Source organism: Osmia lignaria, chromosome 2 (genome assembly GCF_051020975.1).
Source record: "Osmia lignaria lignaria isolate PbOS001 chromosome 2, iyOsmLign1, whole genome shotgun sequence".
Classification (NCBI taxonomy): domain Eukaryota; kingdom Metazoa; phylum Arthropoda; class Insecta; order Hymenoptera; family Megachilidae; genus Osmia; species Osmia lignaria.
The window spans coordinates 4,688,224-4,709,415 of NC_135033.1; the positions used below are offsets into that span (position 1 = coordinate 4,688,224).

General features: G+C 43.3%; 1 protein-coding gene across 3 annotated transcripts in view; it reads right to left on the reverse strand.

The window, feature by feature from the left end:
• The window catches only part of sfl (N-deacetylase and N-sulfotransferase sfl), a 241,618-nt gene that overhangs the window by 59,356 nt on the left and 161,070 nt on the right, over positions 1-21,192 (reverse strand). For all 3 annotated transcript variants that reach the window (XM_034327844.2, XM_034327843.2, XM_034327842.2), the window contains one exon: positions 8,458-9,952. In XM_034327844.2, the coding sequence (XP_034183735.1) occupies positions 8,458-8,630 (173 nt within the window). In that variant the 5' untranslated portion in view covers positions 8,631-9,952. The remainder of the gene's footprint in view (positions 1-8,457; positions 9,953-21,192) is intronic.

The following is a 21,192-nucleotide window of genomic DNA, read 5'->3' on the forward strand; positions in this document are numbered from 1 at the left end:
TTCAATCGCGCGAAAAGGAAAAGATCGCTTTTAACCGATTCCAGAGAGCTCGTTTGCCGATTCATCACGGACGTCTGACGAAAAGCCGGTAGATCTCGGATTTTCAAAGAGAAAAATCCTAGCTCAATGCCAGAAGAATACATCGTTACCATTGTACGAAATATTTATGACCGGCCAGATAAGACCGCTGCCCGTTCGGATTACGCCGTCGTGGATTTTTCAAGAAAGAAACCTCTCGATCGCGAGCTTCCTCTATTGTTAAGATACGAGCATTGTTGCAAAGGATGTCGCGTTTCTCCTACACGAGTTGCATCTACGGATGCGACGATTTCGCCGGAAATTTATGAGGGTTCAGCATTTACCGGCCGTCATCGACCGACGGATCATCGGGGATGGTTTTTTTACGATCCACGGGTGTTATTGGTGCGATTCGATCGAACGTTTCAATGTTCCAATGTTCGAAGATGATCGCGCGAAGGGAACTTTGCTTGCAGAATTATTTAATATACGATTTCTCGACCAATGTCATAAGATAATGAGATGATAAAAGTATCACGCGCGCAACGCCCATCGGAGTCGCAGTTGCACGCATATATTGCGTTACTGATTGCAGCTACGAGACCCAAAGATCCGGCGGATACGACGACTGCATTTTTGCTATCAACTCGCATGGTGCATCGCGAAAAGTGTCAGATAACGCGCGTGTTAATTTCGCCGAGCTTGCAGTGTTTCAAGGACTCGTTACTCATTCAAGAGTATAATAAGAACGATGGAATTTCTAGGCGATCTGATTCAGGAAATTCGAAGACTAATCAGCAAATATTTTTCGAAACGAATTAACAATATTCCGTTTCATTGGCTTTTAAACTACACTCTTTTGTCTTCAATTTTTGATGATTATTTCTGCGATGCAATCATGGTACTATGGTGGACCTTCTACGATTTCATATCTTTCCTACACAATCCCCGTCCTTTTACAATCATTATCAAAACGGATTGTTCGCTTTCTCGCGAATTCTTCATCGAGTCGATCGATGAAACCCTTTCAGTCGCCCGAGTCTCCTTTTAGTGGACGTCGAATTTTCTTCAATCGCCTGACCAGACAATTTTCCCGTCCCTTTTCCCTCGGAGCGGCGTTATCAAGAGCTTTATTAACAGACCGGGAACTTCTATCAGCTGGACTCGGTGACCGGACAATTTTTCCGGCGATTCATCCGCTGGTCGTTGTGCCACGTTATCAGCGACGTGTCCAAGCAAAATGCTTCGCTTCGGTCGTCAATGACACACCGTTCGTCCATGCATCGGTGCTTTAGAAATCCAGGAAATTCCATTGGAATTCGACTGTCACTGGATAGATTCCAGTTTTGAAAAGATTAAACATCGCAGCTTTGATGCATTGCACTTTATATTCGTGAATTAATATTGTAGGCGTTTAGTGAAGGGGGATAGAGGGTTTCGTCTCTCCGGACGCCTTTGGTTCGGGCCGGGGACCACTAGGTGGCGTCGAGATGATCGGTGATCAATGTTCTCGCTAGCGGTCGCCCGGCATGCAGTTCCGAATTGCGGTGAAACTTTATTATGTAGGCGTTTAGTGGAGGGGGAAAGGGTTTCGTCTCCCCGGACGCCTTTGGTACGGGCCGGGGACCGCTAGGTGGCGTCGAGATGATCGGTGATCAATGTTCTCGCTAGCGGTCGCCCGGCATGCAGTTCCGAATTGCGGTGAAACTTTATTATGTAGGCGTTTAGTGGAGGGGGAAAGGGTTTCGTCTCCCCAGACGCCTTTGGTCCGGGCCGGGGACCGCTAGGTGGCGGCGAGATGACAGTGTTTTCGCTGGCAATCGCCCGGCATGCAGTTCCGAATTGCGGTGAAACTTTATTATGTAGGCGTTTAGTGGAGGGGGAAAGGGTTTTGTCTCCCCGGGCGCCTTTGGTTCGGGCCGGGGACCACTAGGTGGCGTCGAGATGATCGGTGATCAATGTTCTCGCTAGCGGTCGCCCGGCATGCAGTTCCGAATTGCGGTGAAACTTTATTATGTAGGCGTTTAGTGGAGGGGAAAAGGGTTTCGTCTCCCCGGACGCCTTTGGTTCGGGCCGGGGACCACTAGGTGGCGTCGAGATGATCGGTGATCAATGTTCTCGCTAGCGGTCGCCCGGCATGCAGTTCCGAATTGCGGTGAAACTTTATTATGTAGGCGTTTAGTGGAGGGGGAAAGGGTTTCGTCTCCCCAGACGCCTTTGGTCCGGGCCGGGGACCACTAGGTGGCGGCGAGATGACAGTGTTTTCGCTGGCAATCGCCCGGCATGCAGTTCCGAATTGCGGTGAAACTTTATTATGTAGGCGTTTAGTGGAGGGGGAAAGGGTTTCGTCTCCCCGGGCGCCATTGGTTCGGGCCGGGGACCGCTAGGTGGCGGCGAGATGATCGGTGATCAGTGTTCTCGCTAGCGGTCGCCCGGCAATGCATTTCCAATATATAGGAGTTCTGAATTTCGGATGATGAGTCTGACAGACGATCCCGAGACGAAACCCTTTTTTCTTCCATCTCCGACAATATCGCACCAAATAATACTTTTGTTCCCAGTCTCAGAGCGCATTAATGGTATATCCTTATCAATTGCAAACGCTTTCATAACCCGGCTATTAATTCTTCGACGGGTTTATCTACTTCCCGTGGAAACTGCATTTCGCCAATTCGAGGACGAACGGCTCCTGCAGCACCGTTCCCTTCCCTTTGTATGGCTGTTTCTCGTGGCGATTCGTGTTACACGTGGTATACCTAGCGTAACGGAAATCCTGCACGCTCGTATACATGGTCCGGGGTATATTTACACCGGAATCGATGAGAGTTACGAGTTAACACTGACCAGGCTGCGTGGCTGGCCCGAGGAGACCCGAGGATTGACAGAATTAGCCTCGCTTCTCGCATGTACCGGCAAAGCAAACAGAACAGAAACGCAACCAGCCACCGAATTATACTTGCTCCGCCAATATCCTCTATTTGACAGGGGAAACAAAACGTGATCCTAACACCCCGGTAGGAACTTCAGAAGTGTTCGCAGAATCACGAATTTCAGAGTTTTCAGACACGGTTATTACAAGATTCGAAGTCTCAACTCAAAATCCGAGTTCGAAAACTGATCCAGAGTTACAGCTGATCCAGTGTAATTACAGTTTTGAACTGACTTGCTCGAAGATAGAAACGAAAGCTTGGAAAGTGACCTCTTTCGATCGATTTTTCTCGTAATCCACTTACGAAGGTGAAATTGTTAGCGCGAGAATATAACGAGATGTTCGTGAAAGTACACAAATTTTCCAGGAAGAAATGACAACAAAGTCTGTTCGCAAAAAGGAATATCGTTTGCTCGGAACATCATAAGGGGCGGTGTTCGCGAGATGGTAAGATCCACTTGCTTTGTCTATCCGGACAAACATAATTCCTGAAAGTTCCGTGAATTCAGTGTTTGCTCTTTCAGCAATCTAATATCCTGCCAAGGAGTGTACCTATTGTGTATCTTTCGTACTAAGAACGATTGTAGGGGATAGGAAAAACGGATCGATACACCACCATCTAGTAATAACACTGATAATCATTTCCTTTAGTCAGCATTCTCGATAAGAAACTTCTAACTATCTTACTTACATTCATTTCCAATAATAAAAATAATATTTTATTAAAGGCATACGTCCGTATAATAATATAATAATAATAATTAATTAATAACATAATTAATAATAAACGAAATACGTATTGTCGACATTAATATTTCACCGATCAAGAGTTAATTTTTAATTAACTTTCAATTTTCGAAAAATCTTCAAACTATCGAAAGAAAAATAAAGATTCTTCCATGGACGAGTGAAATACACTTCCATGAATTTCTCGCAATGAACACGTTCCTCGTAAGGAATTCATCCAGCACGAAATCAGTGCGTTTTTCCGTCTTCAGCTTCTGGAGAAGCGAGTTCCTCGCGTTCTAGACCGACATTCCAGCGCGCGTTTCGCAGACGGAATCGGCTCGCAATTACGGCCCGGGGAAAAACGTGTCTGCGCAGTTCGGCGTGCAATATTCGGCCCAGTTGCTTTTTATTCCCATTCCGCGGCGTGCGTGCACGCGTGTCGTTCGTCGCGAGGAAAAGCGGCCTGATTAACGACGCCGATGGTCGAGCAGAAACGCGCGCTCAATTATCGTCGTCCGAGTTGAGTTTCCGACGATTCCACGCGGTTTATTTTTAATGATCAGAAATGCATTTAAGACTGTTAAACGATTCACGGCAATACCCAGGCACGCTTGTCATCGAAAGCGTATTAGAGATCGAGCGAGTTACGCACACGTGCATCCACGATACATTATTCATCGCGTTTGTTCGCTGGCAGAAGTTTGATTATTCCGAACATCCGTCTTGTCAAGGTAATATCGAGTTATGTAAACTTGCGGCTCGGAAGAGCGGAGCTCCCCGAAATTTTCAACTTTTCCAAGTTTCGCGCGCCCCGAGCGGCTTTCACCTGCATTCAGCTCGTTTCCGTCTTACCGGCGTCGTTATAAAACTGTCGTCACGAGTTCGTCGAATAAAATTAACGGTGTGAATTTGTAGACGACGTTGTGCATGCCGTGTTATGAAATTTTAAATTAAACCGAATTAAAGTAAACCAATGTCCGGCTTATTTCTGGATTTCACAAAAATTGTTGTAAAATTCGATTCAGGTATTCGCTAAAAATTTCACCTGGCTATCCCGTCGAATCTGAAGTATTATACCAACTGGTTAAGTTAGACGGCTATGGAGCAAACCAGATTTCAAGAAGGATGCGTCATGCGAAAGACGCGTGGCTTGACAAAAGAGGAAGGGAAGACGACTCGAGTCTGTGCAGGCAAAGCTTAGCGCCGATGCGATGTAAGGCCGGAGAAGAGAGGAGAGGCTTGAATTGGAGCTGATTGGGCGTGCGACAAACATCCGGCCGCATTTCGCCTCCCACGGCCGAGAATGCATTTCTCTCTTCTCGATGCAACGCGTGTATGCAACGTGGACACTCTCGTGCCTCCGTCTCTTAACCCTTTCGCTCCCAGATTATTTTTAACAACCGAGAAGAGGAGATTTTTATTTTCAAAAGTGATCGGATCTTCTCGATGCAACGCGTGTATGCAACGTAGACACTGTCGTTCAACATATCTTAACCCTTTCGCTTCCAGATTATTCTTAACAACCGAGAAAAGGAGATTTTTATTTTCAAAAGTGATCCGCTCTTCTCGATGCAACGCGTGTATGTAACGTGGACACTGTCGTTCCTACATTTCTTAACCCTTTCGCTCCCAGATTATTCTTAACAGCCGAGAAAAGGAGATTTTTATTTTCAAAAGTGATCACTTTCAACGTGGACGTGCCTTCGTCTAAGTTGTATCTGTCTACTGCTGAATTTCACAAAAATTGCAAAAAATTCAATTCTGATATATGCTAAAAATATCACCTAACCCTTCTTAACCCTTCCACTCCTAGATTATTTTTAACAATCGAGAAAAGGAGATTTTTATTTTCAAAAGTGATCCGCTCTTCTCGATGCAACGCGTGTATGTAACGTGGACACTGTCGTTCCTACATTTCTTAACCCTTTCGCTTTCAGATTATTCTTAACAGCCGAGAAAAGGAAATTTTTATTTTCAAAAGTGATCACTTTCAACGTGGACGTGCCTTCGTCTAAGTTGTATCTGTCTACTGCTGAATTTCACAAAAATTGCAAAAAATTCAATTCAGATATATGCTAAAAATATCGCCTAACCCTTCTTAACCCTTCCACTCCCAGATTATTTTTAACAACCGAGAAAAGGAGATTTTTATTTTCAAAAATATACCATTTCACGTTCTCCTATTTCCTTTTCAAGAAACATTCGCGAAGCTTTCGTCTAATGAGACAAGGTACACCGACTTACGATTTTCTAGCCGGCTAAATTGAAACTCGAACATCGGTATACGGAACACTGCATCGTTCCCGAGGCTTTGGCACGAAAGCAATATGGACAGATTCGTGGGCTGGCAGCGTCGATGCGAAATTACATGTCAATGTCCTCGCGAGAGTATTAGGTTTCGTGATTGACGACGGTTTACTCCGAACCTACAATTGCTTGTAGAACGGTCATAGGTTATCTATTAAGATTGATCCGTGCCGAAGCAAAGCAGTATATCAATTAACAGGGAAGCGTGGTGCGGCTATCGGCAGGTACAGCTTGGACGAAGCGAAGGAAGCCAATTATTGGGATTCGAAGATACCGGTTAACGTGATCCATCTGCGATTCCATTGGATTAACAGCCTTTCGGATCCATGCAAATTGAAATTGGATGAATCTTTTACAAATGGCGCGTCAATGTCCATCGCGCCGTAAACGAACTGCTCCTGAAATTAACTTCGCAAAAATTGCAATTTTCTAGACTATAATTTCTCTTTGATCGGAAAAATCTGGATCGCGAAATTTCGCCATGTATCGCGGAAACAGAAGGAAATCGTAATATGATCCGATCGTTTGCAAATATTTCCCGGACGAGTAATTAACTTCAAAGCCCGGCTAGCAGGTCCGCGTCGCTCGCTATATTACCGCGCAATTAAGATATAGGTCCCCGAGGAAACCGCGCAGTCAAGCAAGTGCCAGCAACAATTTGCCGTTACGTAATTACGACGCCACGAAATAACGGCGAACTTCAAGGGAGAGAGAGACGAGTGTACTCTGGGGTTGCAATCGGTGTTCGCGAGGTCACTGCCTTTGGGGCTTACTCGACCGAACGAGATTAGGTCCGTATCGAATCGAGATAAACGCTTTGCGTCCTCTTCTTAAATTAGCTAACTCGTTTCAAACGACGCTCTTACTATTCGGTTGTACTATTTTGCCATGTATTTCGTTTTGGAGTTAAAGAGGCTGGGTGGTCCAAACAAGAAAAATTCTGTTAGTTTTAATGCTTCTTAGGAAGTACCAACCAGTGGCGTTCGCGTATAGGCACTGTGGAACTGCAGCACCTTCTATTTCCACTTGATATTATCGATAACATTTAATATAACGAGTCCGTTTTTCTTTAATTCTTTCTTTATACTTGTACAACATATAATCCTTAAGCTTAATGTCAGTAGCAATCCCCCAGTTTATGAAAAAGATACAAAAATCTTTACATGGAACTGTGCGCATGCGCGGCGTGGTGTTTGCCTGTGTGCGCATGCGCACATAGGAAGCTGCGCGCGAGGCTGCGCAGGAGAGAGAGCACTGTCCCGCAGTGCCGGTTTTTTAAAACAAAGGCTAAAAATTTTCTGGAGCAACACCCCCACTAATATTAACTACGAGCCGCCACTGGTACCTACATAGTCGTTTCGATTAATTAAGCGACAGGGATTATTAAAGAATTTTTTTCTTTGTTACTCTTCATCTTCTAAATGGTTTCAGTATGCAAATAGCTACCGGTAGCGACTATGGTAAATTATTATTAATCCGCTAATCGATGCGATTTCAAAGTACCCGCCCTACGTTAATAACAATTTCCTCGAGATTGCAATAATCAGTGTTCGTTCGTGGAATAAAAACCGTTCTCCGGAGAATTTAATTTCAAGTTTGCGTGTCGCGATTTTCCTCGCGGCTGTCGCACACCAGATTCAGCCGATCGTCAGTAGAGATTCTCGAGTCGGTATCGCGTTAATAAATTTTTCCCGTGCAATTAGCAAAAGTCTTTGTTGCGTAGAAGTCGGTCATTCGTTAAGCGTAATAGTTTGCTCGGTTCGTGGCGGGTGGCATTTTATTGCCCGGGGGCATGAAATCCAACCGTCAGATTAATGTTCTCGAGTATCTTGAATAATAATCAGTTTCTTTTATTCATAACTCATCGTGATGGAAACTAAAAACACCGAAAATTATCGACGATAATCGATCAGCATCGAATTTTACGGAGACACGGTCGTTTGAACAAGTTCGATCGAAATTACGACCACGCCTCGCAATCGTACGTGTTAATTCCTCCGATCGTTTCAAGAGGACGAGCATGACGAGGGTAAAATCATACGTCACGTTTGCAAACGAGTAATTTGCTTGCAGATAAGTGAAAGGCAACCTCTCGTTTATGGGTTTGCCCATTGCCTCTCGACGGATCAATTAGACGACCATTTCACCGGAATTCTTGTAATTAAATTTGCTTGCCGCTTTGACTTCGAAATTGCACTAATTCCGAATTGCAATCAATCCTTTTGATGCACTCAAACGACTGCCTCGATCCACTAATCGGATAGCATTTTCTTCCTACCGTGCAAATTTCACCCGTTTTATTTTTCAAATTCAATGCCAATTTATTATATTTTAAAGTTTTTAAAAATAATAATTATTAATAATAAAAAATACGATTATTGATACTTATAGTGCAAGGAGGGAAGAATTTCTATTGCATATTTTTGTTATGAGTGAAATAGAGTTGATATTGAAAAAGAATTTGATAAACTCACCTGGACAGTGGACTGCTGATGATGTAGTGGGTGTAGTAAAATATGCTGGCGACGGAAACGAGCAGTAGCGCCGCGACGCATCGTTTGACCGTGGCCTGCTTGACCACACAACGCGGACCGACGGCGCTTAGCAACGGAACGCCAGCCTCGACCGCGGAAATCTTCATCACCATCGTCTCATTCGACGACGACCGATGCCTCTCAGATTAATCCCCACAGATTTTCCCTCTCAGTCCATGGGAACGCGTAGAAAACGACGGGCCGCGTTGAAAATCCAACCGAATCCAGGCCGACGATCTGTTTCTTCGCTGCCGAAAGCTGGTATACCCACGTTCCTTGGCTGGGCATCGGCTCTGCTCATGCTCGCGGACTCTCGTCGCGAATATTTCCGTTCGAGAGGATGGAAATTGACTCGAAGAGCCTCTCGAAGCTCGATCGTTCGTTCGAGCCGTCTCCTTTGCCGGAGATTAACGCGAGGAATTGAATTTAGGACTCCTTCGGAGCTCGATTGCTGAACCGAATAGCTGCTCCTCGAACTGCGATCGATCGAAAGAGCAGAGTAATTCTCTTTCACTCGATTCGACGAATCCAAGAGATCGACCCGAGCCTTTATCCTCGTTGTTCGAACAAAAATTCTTCGTTTAGTTTTATTCCGTCAGAAAGAGATAAACCGTTCGTTCAACGGATCTTTCGGTCGAAAGCGATGGGTCCTGGATCGAATTCTCTGACCCGTCTGTTTTGGGTAACATCGATGACGACAGTTCAGGAATAAGGAATAGATCGCCACTTGTTGCGTTTCCACGAGGGAAGCACGATCACCATTTTGCGAGCAGCACGTGGTCGCGCCGTCCATCGCGCTCCTTTTTAACCCATTTGTCCAGATTCCGATTGATCCACCCTCGATCTCTCATTCATTCGTATCTTCGATCCTCGACATTCTTCCGATCTCACTCGACGATCAACGAACCTCGTCCATGATACCCGTTCGAGATCATGTCGCGATTTTCGTGAAACAAACTCTGTTGATGAAGATTTCGAACGATTTCAGAGAGAGAGAGAGGGAGAGAGAGAAAGGATGAAAATTTCAGTATTTTTCGTTGAGTTAGCCGGTTCGATGCATCGCGGAAATTCGACCTCTGCTTCCGGTGTCGTTCTTCTAACGTAAGCTGGTTTTACGGCTGGACCGTTTGTTATGGTGCACGACTGCCCCAAGGATACGTGCAAGCAAACCTGCTCACTCGTAAATTTCCAACCCTCTCCCTTTTCTCCTCATCCCTACAGTTTTGCCCACGTAGACTCCTCCTGCACCTATCCACGATGTACGTGCCTTCTTTTCCTGGTCCTCCTCTGTACAGCTGACCCCCCTCTTTCCACCTGTCAATTAGGGACGATGGAAAGCTACGATGCTTCCTGGCCCGAACGATTTTCGAACGTTATCCTATCGCCTGTATCGATCTTGTCCACGCGGTGTCGCTGGACCCCTTGTTTTACGAGTCTGCAACAAAGAATGTGGAATGTCGATTGAATATCGCTCGTTCAAGGAGAGACGAAGGAAATCTGGCGCGGTTTCTTTGTCTTTCGATACAATCATCAACCCTTGCGTTGCGTTCAGAAAAATTTAACAGAGGGGTGGGCAATTGTTTTGGCTTCCACTTTGTGGAAGCGTTTGTTTGCATTTCGGAAAGGTAAAAATTGTACCATAAAAATCAATAAATATAAATTCAATAAAATAGTTGCAGTTTTATTCAATTTATCTTCGGTCGTGGACGGGAAGGAAATCTCGGTTCAAGGCGGGTTTTTCTGCCTATCTTGGCGGGCCGCAATTTGCCCACCCCTGCCTTAACACGATATATGGATATAAAATGAAAATTTCAAACAATTTGCAAATTTGGCACATTGCTATTGTAATTAAAATCAGCAGGAAACGAAGCTCGCTTGTAGAATGACGTCCGATAAATTGTCTTCGGTTGTAGATAATAAACCGATAGGAAGGGATGCAAAGATCAGGTGGTTCGACATAATCGGCTGATCGGGCAGCCCGGAAGGCCCATCAAAAAACGATTAAACAACGGGAACAGCAACAACGAACGATCAGGACGCTCGACAACTCCAATTAATCGATCGTACCTTCCGCGCCGCCGTTGCAATTCCGCCTCCCTCTAATTTTTTCCCCGTCGCTCGTACATCGGTCCTAGCAAGAAGTCCATTAATCAACCCCCGCGCGCCCCAGCTACGATACAGAACCTATTGTCCCGTGCTTCGTACGTCTGTCTACATCGTTTCAAATGGTTCTCCCTTCGACTCCTTCCCGGCGGAACGTAGTTTGCCGCAAAAAAAGCCCATGGAAATAAATTGAAAATGATCCGGCGAGGATGGTGAAATGGGTAGAGGACGAGTAGAATCGACGCCGGGAAGATTCTCGTGAAGGATATCGCTCTCGGTTCGCTTTCGCGCGTCCCCAAGGAGCTGACCTAACATTTTTCTAAGAAATCACACTGACAGGTTTCGCCACCCCCGGACACTCGTGAACGGGAAACGGTGTAATCGGTGGAATGGGCTTGTTCGCGAACAGCTCACGCAGAATTTAATTACGAGATCTCCGATAGGGGTAGGACTCACCCCCTCGACCAACTTCTCGTCCGAGAGATCGTCCCTGCAAGATAGTTTGCTGATATTCGTAAACGATCCTCCCGATAGAACGGATTCAATTGTTCGACTGTTTCAAAGATAGAGAACAAGTAGCTTGCCGGTAGGAAAGGATTATTGATTTTTAATTACACCAGTGGAATTAATTCTGGACACTTCAATTTCGCATTTATTCAAATTATTTAATATGTAATCATTTATATTTTATATTCTAATCATTGTTTTCTAATTTTAGTAAAAAGACCATTTACAGCCATACTTTTAATATACAATAAAAATTACAATTTCAACACATCAAAGGAGTTAGAACAAAATAAAAATTTTAAAACATTTACAAACCAAATCGTGTGAAAATATTAAGTATCAATTTAGCATAACAGAATATACATTTTCTGCATAAATATGAAATAAAGATTATTTTTATTCATTGTCCAGAATTAATTCCACCAGTGTAAACGGATTGCCTGACCGACTATATCTTAACTTGGACGAATTAAAAATATCCCAGGATTTAATTCGTTAGAAATAGCATTTCGTTCTCAGGATGAATGAAACATTGACGGGTGCAACAGAAATTCGATGGAAAAACTTCTCGCGCCACGTGAACGGAGCGCGAGTTTAAGAGAGACAGAGAGAGAAAGGGAGAGGAAAAGAGAGAAAGGAGGCTGGGGCCAACGTGCGGAATGCATTTGCTAGATTAAAACGCCATTGGAGTGCATCGAAGTGCCTCTAAATATGCTTGTGGAAGGACGAATAACTCGGCGGCGTGGCGAACCGGGGTCTCCCTCGAATGAAATTGGATTCGCGATTCCGCTGGAAGCCTCGCCAGGCCAGACAAACGTTTTCGCCGAGGCTCGTCTCCGCGGGGTCGAGTAAGCTCGAACCGGAAGAAGGATGGCTCCATTCGGAGGAATAATCAGGAAAGCTCGCGTAATCATTTCGCGGCGATCGAGCAGTCTCTCCCCGTCGCCGGTGCTCCGCTGCAATCTAACCGGCACTGCAACTACGTGCGGATCCGCCCTTTAAATCCGCGCACGTGATGCATCCGACTAACGACCCACTCGGGGAGCCAAAACGTGTCTCTTGAATTAAGCACCGCTCTCGGTGCCGTACGTTCCGAAAGGGAGGATCGCGGAATTACCGCGTCGCGATGAATTATTCAAACAAACGAATCGTATATTTGTCCGCGGAATTTTTTTGTTCAGGAACGTATCAAGCGCGATCGAATCGAGTGAATATCAGTGTTCGATTTCACGGGATTTCCAGCGAGTCTGATCAGGAAAAGCATCTTAGATTTTAGACAAGAAATTCTCCAAGATATCGTTTCCAACGAATAGCAAACGAGAAGGTAGGTAGATTCTTTCTCATCTAGTTTCACCGGCGATTTTTTCCTCTTTCACTGCGTATGTCGAACAAGGGATGATCACCGGATTATTAGCCCCCGGAGGAAGCGGAAGGGGATGAAACAATGGCGGGAAACATCGCTGCGAGAGGATTCGTTTGCAAGGCACGCGGTACACGCGTGAAATTAAATCCGAGATGCGAGTTGAGTTTCTGTTACAACGGCTCTGCTCGTAGTTGACCATGTTATCATATCCGAGTCGCGACACGTCCGTAATTTGCACGGTTTCGTAATTGGCAATTTTGTAATTTTGAAAATTGTATTTCTTTAAAATACATCACACGTTGGTAAACACGTTTGTTTGCGAATGCTTCAGTTATACAATTTGTGTACTTTTAAACTTTCAGAAAAAGGAAGCTCATTAAAGCTGTTCCGTAATATTAATAAATAGCCGAACTCCGGGAACTTCCATCTCGCATTCAGAGCGGAAACCGGTCGCTAAAACCGTTCTACGTATTTGCCTTCAACTTTCCTTACTTTTCCAGCACAAGAAGAAATCAATCTTCTGAACTTCGAACCGAGAAACTTCTCTCCTTGAAAGTAAACCGACGAACGAAGATATTCAGGACGATCGAGGAACTGCAAAATTAACCCAGCTATTTTCTGGATAGAAAAGTCTTCTCTCCTCGATAATTCAGTGAACTCGCTACGAATCACCGGAAGACCGTGCAAGCATTGCAAATGAAAATACAATCGCGCTAATTAGCGCGTAGGAGGTAATTACCTCCAGGTCTATTTGAATTTTTACCGTCTCGTATGATAATAGCCCCAAAATTTGAATTAACGTTACCTTTCTACCCCGTTTGTTCTTCTAACCGTATCACGAAATTCCACGACAAAATAAAATTCTGCCGCCCGAAGCACAGCGCGGATCCGTATTTTTCATTAGATTCCACGAAGGAATATTAGTTTCGTTTGCGGAACAAATTCGTATAACGTTTCATCTCGCAATGAACAGAATATGGCAGTCCCGTGCGAGATTAAACGGGCCGAACTTTTAGTTGAAAATTAAGAATATCTCGAAACTCTATTCGCTAATTACTCGTCGTGAAATGTGATAGAGTAGATAATATAATTAAACACTCGCACTAATTTTTCGTAATTTTTCATCATTTTCACGTTCTCGAAAAGAACATTTTTACACTTTAGGAAATAGTATAAATTAATTCATAAAATCCCTGCCTCGTCAGCCAAGGTTTAAACTGTAATTAATATTCGAAGGAATAAAATCATCCAGAAACCAAATGACCCGATGTAAAACACTAGTTCCGCGGTAGCACCCAGCTCCCAAACCGCGTATTGCTAATAAATCAACAAGTTGCCGCATTTCATCCGCTTTAATTACAATTTGCATTTCAGAAACTCGACACATCCTACCGTTGCGCCGCGCCGTGAAGCGGTTCAGATTTCAATCACGCTGATAGCAACGGTACACACCTGTACGCAAAACTCGAGCTCGCCTATCGTCAAGTAACGAGAAGAGCCCGGCCATTTTCGCTGATTCCCTCTCGAAAAAAGAAGATAAAAAAAAAAAAAAAAAAAAATTGAAGAGAAGGGTTATTAAAAAATATCGTTGGCGAGTAACGAGACACGCGACGCGTCGATGAACTTTTTTAATAAACCTGTGGACAGAACGCGCAACACTTTCATTATCCTCGTTTATTCGTACGCGGACGACACTCGAACCTCACCCCCACCTGCTCGGTTTACATCGCAATTTCGGGATTGGCGCATTTGCGGTCGGCCGGAATTTCACCGCCATATTTTTGGAAACGGACCTGATCTGTCACTGGCCACTGTCATTTCGACACGGTTGCACACGCGAACCGGACCGACACCCGGAGACAGATAGGCGCTACGTTTTATTGGCAACGCGGTGACGCCTCTTTACGGGCTTCTCGTGTCCCGTGGAATTGAACGCCTCGACTCGCCACCCCGTAATTCGTTCGCACGTCGACGTGTCAGTTTACGAGCAACCCCGTTAACGATTACTATGAAAGCCTATGAATGCCTCCTTTAACCAGTCTTATCGCGAGGTGAGAAGAACCTTGAGGGGTGAACAATGTTGCATGATCCGCTGATTTTCTGTTGCTTGTTTATTACCGTGAAATGACGAGGGGGACTGAGCTCCTAATGGGTGTAGTCGTTTAATCACTCACTGATAATGAGTCAAGTATTAGGTCTTCGTACGATGATTGGAATTTGACGAACCCGGCGCCACCTGGGTGGTGGTGGCTGCTGGGGTGTGAATTTATTTTTAGCGCAATTTGCGCCCTTTAACACCGCCGGTATAAGCAACAAGCTTGGGTACGGCAGAACGGGTTATCAACCAATCAAGGCTCACTTTCGACAATAACCTGACGAGGGGGATGATTGCTGCAAATCATTTGATGCATTGATAAGAGCGTTTCATTAGGGAGGGTTATTATATTATTATAGTATAGGGAAATAGGGGATGGTAATGTTTTGAATAGGAGCAATTTACGCGGTTTTTGTTATTGATATACAGGTTGTTTCATTTATTTGTAGCGTTATTATATTAATAATACAAGAGGTGGTTAATTAAAAATATAAAATTGCAAGGGTTTCAAAAAAATTTTAAATAGTCTTCCTCTCATATTTTCTTTATCGTCAAAACGAGTGAGATATTTAAGGTACTCAAGTAAGGTGGGACAGTCTGTATTATAAAATATCTGCTTTTCCTGTAGTAATGGAGAAACTTGAGAAAAATAGGGTGCTTCCGGCACCGGGAATCGAGCTATGGATCTTCCGTGTCTACTTTGTCCACTATACCACCACCGACCCACTAACATCTTTATTTTCACTATTATTATTGGAGCCCGAGTGGCATTTCGGTGTTTCAGTCGACGAGACAATAAATATATCTTTCTCTTAAATAAATTGAATTAAAAGAAACATTGCAATTCCATGAATATTCATAAAAATCACATGGAAGTTTAGACCAGCTAAATTTTTTTTTTCTCTCTCTCCCCGAAAAAACATACCGAGCAATTTGAAGTGTAGATTTCCTACAGTCTTTTTTTTCAATATTTGTCGTTCAATTTGGAACGTGGAAATATTCTAACAATCCAGATGTTTGCATTGATTTGTAACAATTCCGTTACCTGCCTTTTCGTACAAGTTTCAATGGAATAGAAATGAAAGGAATAATGCAATCTATCCATGGTTAAAACAAACTTCAACTATTCAAATTATTAAGCTAATTCGATTAATCTGAGGCTGAGCATGAAGTTTCACAAAGAACTCGCAGCATCGTCGTCAGTATTAAATTGACGCGAACCACAAAAGAATTCAGTAAACTTGATATTTACAAAAGAAGCTTCTAATTCAACGTTCCTAATTTACTTGCGTAACAAGCTTGACAAGAGGGTCTCGTTCTCTCAAATTTCAGAAAGCAGCCACCAGACGAGAAGAAATTGAATCCCCAACGTCAGCGTAGCTCCATTTTCATAACGGCCTCGTTGAGGTCGTTCTAACTGCATTCAAAATTTTCGCGTTACACTCGTCTTTCAGTTGATGCACTATAACCAGCGATTCCAAAATACAACAACTTCATCAAGTCTGTAATTATCTAGAATAATATCACTGTCCTATGTACACCTTCCGTTCAATTTCAGTAATAAAAATATCTGCCAGACGACACATTTGTTCAGAGTTATTACTTTCTTCCGTGGGATCATTATTTCGTTTAAGATTATCTAATTTTCCAAATAATCAAAATTTAATTGAAACTTTTACGGGATCGCAGCAGCCCCTATAATCCAAAAAACGGTATATCCAAGTTACTGAGCACGTTGATAAGAAAACCACCCTGAATAATCTTGGTGGAAATTCAATCTTCTTCTTTGAAACATCCTTAGGGTTTCTATCCTCAGTTTTCTGCGAATAAAACGACTCAAAACGGACTGGTTTCCAGAAAAAAAAAAAAAAAAATCACGCCAAGAGGATGCAATTTCCACAGTCGGTTTCCTTCAATTGCCACAAGAGGGAAAATAATTTAAAAAAGAGAGACGATACTACTGGAGAGAAGAAATTCTGGTGGAGAAACTCGTGCAAATAAACTCGTATCCCAAGTGGCTGCCAGGATGGGGGTAGTAATAATACGAAAAATCCGTTCGTGATAACCATGTATTACGTAAGAATGCTTTTACGATAAAAATGGGGGCAACTTTGGAAAGAGATTGTAAATAACTCTTTAGCTAGAAAAATAGATAGCTTTTTCATAATATTATAAGACAAGGAACGAGCGAGGAATACGATTCTTTTGCAATAATAAGAGCATCATACTAATTAATTTTATTACTCCATATGAAAACGAAGCCTTTTAGGAAATTTGTTTCTCTCGAATATGAGGGAAAACCTTTTCTCAATAAATTTCATTCCTTACCTCGATTTCGTCCCTTGAAATTGAACGAATTATTACAACCCACTCGATAGAATCATAAATTTTCTACGAATCGTGCATCAATACGTGTTTCAGTATCACGGAAACCGTCATCTCAGTTAAATAAAAAATGCCATGAAAACCAACAAAGTTCCACGCCTGAAGATCAATCGAGAAAAGGGGAGTTAATAAAGCGTCTCGATCTCCTCGACGAACTTCCTCCCTCTTATTTAAAATTCAACAAATAAATGTATGCTAGGAATCGATCGAATCCTTCAGCTTCTCTTACGAAAGCAATTTATTCGTGTTTCAAACGAATCTTGCACCGACTCTCAGCGATTCAATTTATTTTTCCTCGATTCGCGTCAAAGCGTTCAATCTCGGCTTTCCATTAGTCTTAAATCAATGCTTAATGCATTCGTCCCACGTCTGATTCGTGTTTTCATAGTTTCTTGTACCGTGGACCAGTGATTTTCAATTAGAAATAACAAATTTCCAGAAAAACAACAAGAAAAATCTACCAATTGTTCGAGGACAAATTATTTCAAAATGCATCCATCTAGTCGCGTTTTAATTTCATTAATTTAAACATCGCATCGGTTCAGGGAACATCAGACTCCCTTGCTGGTCTTGAAATTTCCTGCCAGCCGAGATCCTCGACGACTCGGGGAAGAGACTCGAGGAGAGGAAGCTGAGCACGAGACACACCCGTTTCTCCCTTAAACGCTCCTCGACAGTTTTTCCACGAGTGTTATCCGCAATTACGGTCTCACGACCAGTTACACGCGTGGATACGCGACGACTCGCGGCCAACCGTTTCAAAGACGTCGTTCACGTCATCATTAAGTCGAGTGCTCGGCGTGCCCCTAACTACCCGCGTGTACGCTCTCCACCGCGCGACGTTAATCGCTCGAATGCGTGCAAACACGCGCGGAAAACCGCGACTATTTCACGCTATCTCTCGTCGTCTCGAGTTTTCCCCGCGATGCTCCTCCACCCTTCGAGCAAATCTTCTGATTTAACTTACCAACGAAAGATGAATAATAATTGAACGTCGAGTCTGCATTATTTATGGAAGAATTGGTCTTTCAAATCAAATAAAATGACTCTTAATGAAAATTTTATTCCTCAATTAAGACCTAGTTGATGAATTTGTCTTTCAGTATTTATACTTAGTCGAGAATTTAAATCTGCGCGCCGTTGATAAATTATTAATCAATCCGATCGAGGCCCGGCCAATTAACGCCCAGAGATTCTCCTCGTTTAAAATGTAACTATTTAATGGTCGAGCGAATGTGCAATCAGTAGAGATCGGTTCGTACTTCCAGGTTATCGGTTGCAAATCGAATAATCGTTCGATTCGATTAGTTTAACAGTGAGAAAACAAGCTCGTACGATTCTTCTATCCTCTGATGAATTGTAACAAACGAGGCAGAGAATAATAGTCCCACAATTTTTCTCTTACGAACTTATTCCATCGTAAATTCGAAGTGTGAAGTTTTAATGTAATCAATCAATCTTTGTACTCTGCCTCTGAACACCCTATCCAATATTCCACTTAATTTTTAAATAAAAGCCTTAATTACCTTCGGGAAGTTCCTTTAACAATTTAATCGAACTACAGACTCCATTATCCATAACAGGCAACGACGATCTTGTGATCGCTATCTTCTAGCCATATCAGGTTACGATTAATATCTGCGTTACAAGTTTCGAAATAGTGATTATCAGTAGTCTAGAAAAAAAAGTTGAAGAAACATCTATCGTCGCTCGTCTCGATAACGAACGATCGAACTTCACCGATCCATTCGTCGGAGGACACTCGTGTTCTCCCTAGAGCATGCAATACGATCGAAATCCAGCTCGTAAAAAAGGATCGTTGTGAGGTAAGGGGTGCTAGAAGCCGTTCGAGGTCGTAGAGCAAAGTTCGATTCTCGAATGACCGACAGTTCCCTTGTTTGCCATCCTAGTTCTCTCGCAGTTGCTCCACGAACCCTCCGCGTTTCTTCCACCCTCGTAGGTACACACACGTTGTACCTACCGCTTGGAATAGCTATAGCCATCTTTCAGCCCCTGCTCGCAATCTCTACGGTACCGAGGCTGCAAGTTCGTTGGTCGTTGGGCGCACATTTTCGAACTTCCGCGACGTGGATTTACCGCGACTCGTCCGCGATGTCGTCCCTTGATATATCGCGCTCGTTCGTGGCACTCTCTACTTTCGCGGATTAAGGGGATGCGTACATTAGCGAGCCAACTTTTCCGGGGAAACGAAAGAAATCGAGCGGAGAATTGCGATTCGTTTCACTATTGTTGTGCATATGATTTGATATTCGAAAACTGGAAGCCGCATATATTTAACTTAAATATCGAAGAGGAGAAATGCAATTACAATTTTGGGAAACAAATTTTAGCATCGGTAGAGAATGCTTTCGCGACGAAGCGCGCGTCCTCCGGTTTTCGCCGTGATTCATTTAATTAACTGCATAATCGGCCTCCTCGAAGTTTAATTAATTAACTCCTAGCTTCGTAGCGGTGGCTCGCGTGATACGCATTCGTGCTATTAACTCGATGAAAGGTCCTGGGGTGAGCAAAAACAAAATTTCTGCAGACGATGAACAAATCTCTCCAATGACCATCTCACCCAATTGTGATATTTTGCGGGAAGCTTGGACAAGCATTGCGATCGTTTTGCCGGGCAGACGGGTCACGCGATTCCCTTCCAGGGAAAGAATCGATTTTACCTCGGCTAGCCGCTACACGTGTCCGAACTAATTAATTTCCTGCTCGAAGGGAAGAGCGCCGCTAATTACGAAGCCGTCGCTTCAAATCCAAACTTACTGTCGTTTATCTCGCCACTTCTTTAAGCCGCGCGTGATCCGATTAATCAACGTTTTACTATCAACGTTCGCGATCAAATGCACGCCGAGAGAACAATTTACGTCCTCGTTGCTACCGTACCGAGATGCCTTATTAAAACTCTGATTATCTCGAGTCCCAACAAATAACAAAAATAGAATTAGAATTATACGAATGCAAAGGGAAAGTTCCAAATTTGAGAAACACTCATAAAAGGCATTGCGATATAGTTTTCCGATTTCTCCGGTGTCACTGTTACTTTATATTTATTGCCTTTCGCTCTATATTTAGTATCGTACGGTATTACACGGTGGCACACCCATCATCGGTATCGTTCGACGAATTATGAAAGTACGCTCCAGCTTCAGCTTTGGGTAATGCTGCCTCGTCAATCTCAAAAAGCAAAGTTTCATCGTTGCTTGGGGTGCCTTTAATTAATTCTTAACGATCGTTAATTAAATTTCAAACTGTCGGCTCAGGGAGATTCTAAATATTTTTCGATCAACTTATAGAGCACTATCAGATCGGAAGGTCTTATACTTATAGCGATTTTTTAAACTAATCGTTCAAAATATTTATTTATTTATGAATGGATATATAATGCAGTTAATTGTTCAACCATTTACATAGCTCATAGTTAATAAACAATTGTAATAATATAATGATATAATACAAAAAAAATGAGTATCTACAAGAATTATGCAGATATACTGATAAAGATGAACAGATCAATAATAAACAGTATATTCGTTTGACAATATATCGGCTGTAAAGTATTGGCATGTGATTGAACAGTGAGTTAGAAAGCAGTTGATGCATGCTGGAGTCAAAGAAAATATCTACTATCAACGATATCAACGAAAAACTTTTCAATTTTTCTAGCATAATGACGGCGATCGTTTGAATTTTTCGAATCGAGACGTAAGAAAATTTGCCGATACCCGAGGGGTTCGATCGATCATCGAGTTCTTAACCGTGCTTCTTCATCGTTCCCTGGTAAAGTCGTGAGACAGGCTCGATTCATCAAAATTTTCCCTCGATTCTGTCGGCTTTAAAAATACAAGAAATGATAACGGTGCGAGTCATCGAACCTTCGGCCGAAACGATCGACGAGGATCGATCGCGTGTCCGAACGATTATACATGGACGTTTGTAGAAGAATGCCCTTCGGTGAAGTCAGTCGATCCGCTGGACAGCACAGGGCAAACTCTATAATAAACGAGCTTTACGATCGTTCGGCGTGCATCGCCGATATCCTGGACGTTTTTTCAACGATCCGACTCCGCGTTTTTCCCCGTCACAGATCGTGACTCCTCGTAAATCCGTATCGTTTGCCAGATTAAAAATGTAATGGACGATGGTCCGCGCGTTCTGCGAGCTTCCGTCATTCCTTCCGAGTGCTTTTCTTCGATGTTTCATCGAGAAA